The sequence below is a fragment of the Crocuta crocuta genome, unplaced genomic scaffold (genome assembly GCF_008692635.1).
Source record: "Crocuta crocuta isolate KB4526 unplaced genomic scaffold, BGI_CrCroc_1.0 scaffold811, whole genome shotgun sequence".
NCBI classification, from domain to species: Eukaryota; Metazoa; Chordata; class Mammalia; order Carnivora; family Hyaenidae; genus Crocuta; species Crocuta crocuta.
This window is the reverse complement of record NW_027530352.1, coordinates 529,068-537,149: the sequence shown is the minus strand read 5'-3', so window position 1 is coordinate 537,149 and position 8,082 is coordinate 529,068. Positions and strand designations below refer to the sequence as shown.

The 8,082-nt window shown below is 42.5% G+C and overlaps 1 protein-coding gene across 1 annotated transcript; it reads left to right on the top strand.

The window, feature by feature from the left end:
* Nucleotides 1-6,309: 6,309 nt before the first annotated feature.
* LOC144232860 (histone H2B type 1-C/E/F/G/I) lies at nt 6,310-6,754 on the top strand. The gene has a single exon (XM_077765697.1). It carries the CDS (start codon nt 6,331-6,333, stop codon nt 6,709-6,711), a length of 381 nt encoding a protein of 126 aa, XP_077621823.1. The 5' UTR covers nt 6,310-6,330; the 3' UTR covers nt 6,712-6,754.
* Nucleotides 6,755-8,082: the final 1,328 nt, after the last annotated feature.

Sequence of the window (8,082 nt, the reverse complement as noted above, 5' to 3'; positions counted from 1 at the left end):
AACTTATTCAAAGCATTCTTATCATTCTTAGTACCTCCCTTTTGGTAGCAACATTCCCTTCTTTCTTCCCATAACTATCTCTCAGCCGCCACCCCCACCCTCACATGCACACACACTGTTATTTTCTAATTAGTTTTGCTAGAGGCTTGTCTATTATTATTAGGTTTTTCAAAGAAGAAGCTTTTGGTTTGTGGGTCGTCTCCATTTCTTCTATTAATTTTTCTTCTCTTTAAATTTTGAAATTGACATATTGAAAATAATATGTCAGTGTAAAAATCTATGGGAGACTATAAATAAACAATTAGATCTAATAAGAGCTCAGCAGGGCATAAGAGCACCACATAAAAATTCATGGCCTTTCTCTACATGAGCAGTGGCATATCTGGAATTAAAATCGGAAACGAAGACATCAGTGCTGCCAGTACAACAGATCCTAAGGATTCTAAGTTCAATTCTCAACTTCCTATCATTTTTTTTCTAACTTGTTGGTTGAATACCTAGGTTACGTCTTTTCAGTGTTTCTTGTTCCTTAAGATATGTATTTAACAGCATGTATTTCCCTTTTAGGACCATTACAAATACATCCTACAATTTTCATGTGAATTTTTCTCATTCATATTTATATGAAAATATTACATAGCTTCCTTTATGATATCCATTCTAATCCATGTGTTTAAAAGTATGCTTTTCGTTTCCAAGTATTTGAAAAGATTGCTTCATTTTTACCATCATTTTTTTAACGTAGTGATTTGACAAGTGTATACATTATACTGTGTTGACTGTAAGTGCCGCTACCATCTGTCACCACACAACGCTATTACATTATAATTCCATTGACTACATTCCCTGTGCTGTACCTTTCATCCTTCTGACTTATCCGTTCCACAACTGAGAGTCTGTTCCTCCCACTCTCCTTCAACCATTTTGCCCATCCCCTCGACCTTCTCCCTTCTGGCAACGACCAGTTTGTTCTCTGTGTTTATGGGCCTGTTTTCTGCTCTTTTGTTTGTTTTGTTGTTTAGATTCACATATAAGTAAAATCGTATGGCATTTGTCTTTATCTGATTTATTTCACCTACCATGATATTCTCTAGGTCCATCTATCCATCATGTTGTCACACTCAAAACTTTTCACAGTGGCTGTTCCAATTTACATTCCCACCAACCGAGCATGAGGGTTTATTTTTCTCCACATCTTCAATCCTAGTTATTTCCCTTGTTTATTTTAGTCGTTCTGACAGGTCTAAGGCAATATCTCATTCTGGTTTTGATTTGCATTTCCCTGATGATTAGTGATTTGAGCATCTTTTCAATTGTCTGTTGTCCATTTATATATCTTCACTGGAAAATGTCTATACACATTGCCTGCCCATTTAAAAACCTTATTATTATTCTTGATGCTGAGTGTGTAAGTTCTTTATATGTAACTCGGATATCAACACATTATCGGATGTGTCATTTGCAAACATTGTCTCCCATTCAGCAGGTTCCCTTTTCATTTTGTTGTTGGTTGCCTTCTCTGTGAAAAGCCTTTGATATAGATGTAGTCCCAATAATTTATTTTTGCTTTTATTTCCCTGGCCTGCAGGAGACATGACTAGAAAAATGTTGCTAAGACATAGCTTGTCAAAGAGATTACTGCCTGTGTTTTCTTCTAAGAGTTTTATAGTTTTAGGTCTCCATTTAGGTCTATAATCCATTTTTGAGTTTATCTTTGTATATGATGTAAGAAAGCAGTCTAGCTTCATTCTTTTGCATATAGCTGGTTGTGTATCCCTGCCTTCTTTGTCATAGATTGACTAACCATAACAGTTGGTTTATTTCTGAGCTCTCTATCCAGTCCATTCATCTATCTGCCTACTTTTTGTGCCATTACCATACTGTTTTGATTAATATAGCTTTGTGGTGTATCTTGAAATCTAGGATCATGATACCTCCAACTTCGTTCCTCTTTCTGAAGATTGCTTTGGCTACTTGAGGTCTTTGGTGGTTCCATACAAATTTTAAGATTATGTATCCTAGTTCTGTGGGAAATACTGTTAGCACTTTGTCAAGAATTGCAGTGACTCTGGAAAAAATATAGAATTGTGGCGACTCTGTAGATTACTTTGAGTAGTATGGACATTTCAACAATATTAATCCCTCCACTCCATGAGCATGTGATGTATGAAATGTATTTCCACTATAGGTGTCATCTTCAATTTCATCATCAATGTTTAGAGTTTTCAGAGCACAAGTTTTTCACCTCCTTAGTTAAGTTTATTCATAGTTATTTCTCTTACATACCCTCTTTAATGATATCCAGTCTAATCCACGTATTTAGAAATGTGCTTTCAGTTTCCAAGAATATGAGAAGATTCTTTCATTTTACTATCCCTAAAAAAAGATTTCTTTCTATTGCTCCTTAGTTAGATTATAAGAGCACACTATATAGGAAACTGATTTTCTGATATGTATTGTTCCTTTTTTCTGAAGCCAGTGTTGAAAATCTGAAATTATTAAATGGGTACTTTGAAAAATTCAGAAATCTGCTATGTGTTAAGTGAAGAAATCACAGATGGATGAAGTTCGTTCATTGTGCTGTTCAATCTTCTATAACCATAAACATTTTGCTTGGTTGTTATGTGAGTTTCTAAAAGAAGTGTATTGAAAGCTTGCCCCACACTTGTAAACCTGAAGTTCTCCTACAATTTCTGGAAGTTACTGCCATCCACAGTTAGTGGCTATGCGGTCAGGTCCATCAAGGCCCTAAATGTTACATCTTATCAGTCGATTTTTATTTTATCATTATGAAATATAGCTTTTTTTCATTTTTAGAAGTTCTATTCATGGGGCGCCTGAGTGGCTCAGTCAGTTAAGGGTCCGACTTTGGTTCAGGTCATGATCTCAGAGTCCATGGGTTCCAGCCCCGCGTCCAGCTCTGTGCTGACAGCTCAGAGCCTGGAGCCTGCTTCAGATTCTGTGTCTACCTCTTTCTCTGGCCCTCCCCACTCACTCTCTGTCTCTGTCTCTCAAAATAAAGACAAAAAAATTTTTTTAAGTTCTATTTCATTAATTTTTTTTCCACAGGTCTGGTTTTGATTGTCCCTGGCTCCTAGACTGTATTATTTCATTTTTATTTTTTTCAGCGTTCAGGAAATATTTTCTAGTCTCCATCTGATAACTTCAATATCTGAAATTCTTTGTGCAAGGAAGAGGAGTGGATTTGAACCTAAAAGCCTGACTCTTCAAAGCGTCTGTTATCCCCCTAGATTAGGTCACATTTATTATGAGTTTGTATTTGAACATCTCAAATTCCTGGAACATAATATGTGCTCAATAAATAAATAATTGCCGAATAGGAAATAAATAAGTAACTTATGTGTATCTAGAGAACTTGAATTCAAGATGATTCCCTCCTAAAGTGGTGTGTGAGTTTGCCTTCATGCACTAGGGGGCGCAGAAGACCACAACATTTTAACGTCAGGAAGCTTTCACCTTAACTCTCGACTCTAAGTAGGTCTATGGTGAAATCCTTGTAGCAAATTTCCTCTACCCTCCTCCATAGAGCCCTGCGGAGACAAACAGATTTTCCTGTTAAGGATCTTTGCTAGATTTTTTTTTCCCCCTACAAGGCTTTGTTGTCTCAAAGAGCCCTGGCTTTTTGCTACAATATCTCTAGTTGAGTTTAAAGGCGGAGAATCCTCATTTCCCCAACAGGCTGACATTGATCCACAAAGTGCAGAATCTTGATAATGGCATTTGCCGCTGGGAACCAAATCTGGCCTGCTTAGCAGGCTGGCATCAGCTCCGAGGTATTTATTGTTCTGAGAGATTTGGGGAGTTTTCCTTGGTTTCTTGTGATCTGGGCCATAATGTGCTAGAGTGTTTTTGTTGTTTATCTAGCCCTTAGCTATTTTGCTTCAGGGCGGCTTTCCAGAATATCTTGTTTTCCACATTGGATGTAAACGTCCAATCTAGTGTGTACCTTTCTATGCCCACTAATACTTTGAGCTTTGAAATTTGTTTAATATTAATATTGCCATACTTGCTGCCTCTTGGTAACATTTCCCCCTCATTCTAATTTTTCTTTATTATTATAAAAGTCCATTCATGATGTATTTTCCGACTCAAATAAGAAGAGCACTTTCTAATCCACATTATGTATACACACATTTTTTTGGTTTATAAAAATGTTGTAAATATCATAAAAAGATAAAATACTGAACACGTTCCGAAACTCTAACATACTGCTTTCTGGGAAAGGCACATGAGAACTTGTAAGACTTCCATGAGGCCACAGTCGTACAGCAAAACGACTCAAAACTATTACATGTAAGTTAATAGCTACCATTATTTTAGAGTTACATTTTATGTAAATGTAAAAATTACTCTTTTTGGATCCGGAGAGAATTTTTATGGGGAATAAGTCCACCAGAGAAATTCACTTATTTGAAAGCACATTGTTCAATTTTGCTTTTTTTAAAAAAAAAATATCCATTTCTTTTTGAGAGAGAGATAGGGAGGGGCAGAGAAAGAGGGAGGCACACAGAATCCAAACAGGCTCCAGGCTCCTAGCTGTCAGCACAGAGAGCGACATGGGGCTCAAACTCAAGAACTGCAAGATCATGACTTGAGCTGAAAGCAGACACTCAACCACAACTCTGTGTGCTGGGTTGCATTGCTGATTGGCTCGACTCTCCAAGTTCACTAGTGTGTAGTCTAAGGCCATACCAGGCCTTGTGGATCAAATGTTTTCTGGTCTTCTACCTACTTTAAGTCAGGTCTTTTGTCAAATTCCCGAGGGAAGCCTGAGGGGGAGTAGGTGGGGTCCCTTACATTCTTAAGGGACACCCAGTATTGACCTCGGCCCCTCTAGGCCTATTTACCTCATCTTTTCCTATCATAAAAGGTCTTGTATTTCCAGGCAATGTGTCAGAAAATGGTCACAAATATTTGCAAAAAGAGATGCCCTTTTCAGAGTGAAATCTCGTGGGGAGGAAAAAATTTGAGTAAAGTTAGAGAAATCAACATGCCTAAAATGATTGCACATGGACTTTACTCTTGGCTCTCAACAGTAGAATATGAATTCAATTGAATATGGCTTTCAAATTTACCCATAATGAAGATCTACAAATTCCCATCTAGTAAATTAATAAAGAAGTAGTAGTGGCAAAGCTAATATAGACTAACAAAACCAATGGCAACACTAATATAAACTGATAAATAACAAGTGATCATAGACAAAGAATTGAAAAGGCTAAGTAGTTTTTTTTTAATATGGAAAATAAAAGGGATTCTAATAAAACGTGCCCCTTTATGCTCTTTGTTTTATAGGGCCGCTCACTCCTCCACATGTGTGAAAATACATACCGGCAACCATATGGACAGCGCCCTATATTGTGCTTCCCAAACTCCAGTGTTCACCCATTACCTGGGGATATTGCCCCGATTCAATCGGATTTGTAGCTCTGGGGTGGGGCTTACGATTCTATTTCTAACCAGCTCCTTTATGACACCCGGCTGGTGGTCCAGTGANCTGTCCTTCCTGGGAAAAGGAAAAAAAAAAAGCTGATGAAATAAATTAGGGACCAAGGGTCAATGGGAAATGAGACCATTCCTCCACGATGCAGACCTACGAAAGTGGGGGTATAGGAGGCTGTGATGAAAACTCAAGGGGCACCTGGGGGCTCAGTCAGTTGAGCATCTCACTCTTGATGTGGGCTCAGGTTATGATTTCAGGATCCTGGAATTGAGCCCCTAGTCCAGCCCTGCATCAAGCTCCACGCTGAGTTTGGCGCCTGCTTGGGATTCTCTCTTCGCCCCCCTCTCTCTCTGCATTACAGATTTGTGCTTTAAATTTTAAAATAAAGGAAAGACAGTGTGTGAAGAGCTCCCCGTTGCACTGGCAGCGACTTCAACCCTCTCTCACTGGTCTAGAACCCGGATTCAAAAGCAAAGATACGCCTCTTCCAGGATCTGTACCGGGGGATTTGCAAATCGGAGACGTGACCTAGACCTGAGCATTGCCTGTTTTGGCAATTCAAAGCACAAGGGAGAGCAACTTCTACTTTCTAAAATTAATCACCAAAGTAATCGGAATGTTCATAAAGTAGTATGAACTTCTTACAAAATAGGTTAAGAATCCAGTCTGAATGGGGGAAACTACGCTCAGGACGTGACCAATGGGACAGTCGCACTGGAGCCAATCATGTGCAGGAAGGTCACACGACGAATCAACCAATCAGAGGCCGCTAAACGGATTCCTTATTGGCATACAGCTAACTATAAATAAGCAGGATCCTGACGAGGACTCCATTTTCTCTTCTCTCAGAGGAAACTACAGTTGAGATGCCCGAGCCTGCGAAATCCGCCCCGGCCCCGAAGAAGGGCTCCAAGAAGGCGGTGACCAAGGCGCAGAAGAAGGACGGCAAGAAGCGCAAGCGCAGCCGCAAGGAGAGCTACTCGGTGTACGTGTACAAGGTGCTGAAGCAGGTGCACCCCGACACGGGCATCTCGTCCAAGGCCATGGGCATCATGAACTCGTTCGTCAACGACATCTTCGAGCGCATCGCGGGCGAGGCGTCGCGCCTGGCGCATTACAACAAGCGCTCGACCATCACGTCCCGGGAGATCCAGACGGCCGTGCGCCTGCTGCTGCCCGGCGAGCTGGCCAAGCACGCCGTGTCCGAGGGCACCAAGGCCGTCACCAAGTACACCAGCTCCAAGTGAGTGTGCCCGGAGGCCCGCTCCAACCCAAAGGCTCTTTTCAGAGCCACACGTTTTCACCAGCGGAGCTGTGCCGCTGACGCGCGTTGGGGGTCTCCCCGGACGTTCAGTTAGGTTACTGCAAACCCTTGGACGCCGTTGCCGGTTACCCGTTCTCGGGTGGGGGACTCTGCAGGGCGCTGTGATCGTCACAGGCGCTACAGACGGCCCCGAGCGGCGTAAACGGCAGTGGACAGAACGCCTAGCGCTCCTTTCCCGAGTCCCTGCAGCTCCTGGTCGCTTTTCGCAGATTTGCGCAGGGGCGGTGGCTTCTGGTCCCTTGTCTCGAAGCCGACCCTGGTGGCCACTTGCTGGCAAGTGTCACCCTGCCGGTGTAAGCAGCCACAGTGACATTTGAAAAGCCCGCCACCTAGAGGCGGGACTTCCTCTCCCTGTGCCGCGGGGTCCAGAGCCCGGGTTCTTTGTGTGGGTCTGATCCTCCCTCTCACTCCCCGTCTCCAGCCCGTCTCCAGGGCTGCAGGGCCCTGCCTAGACCTGTATCACGGTCTTGAAAATGGGTGTGTTCGCCAGCTGCGGCTCTCCAGGGGGAACGCAATGGCTCTTAACACTTTTTCACTTGCTCTACCTCTTAAGTAGCCCTCAAAAGGTGCTTGTCATTACATTTGGGTTTTAGTGTAAAGTGACAATGTATTCCTGTCCCACTCCCCTCCCTGACTCCCAGGTGACCTCCAAAAGCAATTCTGGATATTCAAGTGCCAGAGTGTCCTCACTAGTGCAGCCCCAGAAAGTGGAGGCTGGCCCAGCTGCCCCCAGGCCTTCATTTTCTGTCACTTGGCGAGTTTCTCCAAGTTGTCTACCTGTCCCTTCTCCAGATCAGCTGAACAAATGTGGGGTCGTCTGGGAGAACACAGGGACCCAGGGATTTCGGACGGTTGAGAGCAAGAAATGTGGACTCATGGCATGTGTTTTGCAGTTCTGATACCACCTAAACCTTGAAAATTAAAAGGAATCGGTCTCCTTCCCTCAGTCACCAGACATTGTGACATGAGGCTTCTTTCTGGGAAGTTACCTGAAAAAGGCTGGGTTGGCAGTTAACTGTACATGGAAATAGCAAATGCACGCAAGAACCACTAGCTCTGTCTTCCAGAAATTTCTAGCCAGCCTTCCCAGCCACACTATCTGGTCTCAACTCAATTCATGAGCCTAGGGTTCATGGGTTTGAGCCCCACATTCGGCTCTGAGTCAACAGTGTCGACCCTGCTTGGGATTCTCTTTCTCTCTCTCTCTCTCTCTCTCTTTCTCTCCTCTCTGCACCCCTCGCTCCCTCTCTCTCTAAATGAATAAACATTAAAAAAAAAAAAGTGTGCCAAACTC

Coding starts and splice junctions, on each gene's coding strand:
- LOC144232860 (XM_077765697.1), top strand. CDS start 6,331: ATGCCCGAGCCTGCGAAATCCGCCCCGGCCCCGAAGAAGGGCTCCAAG.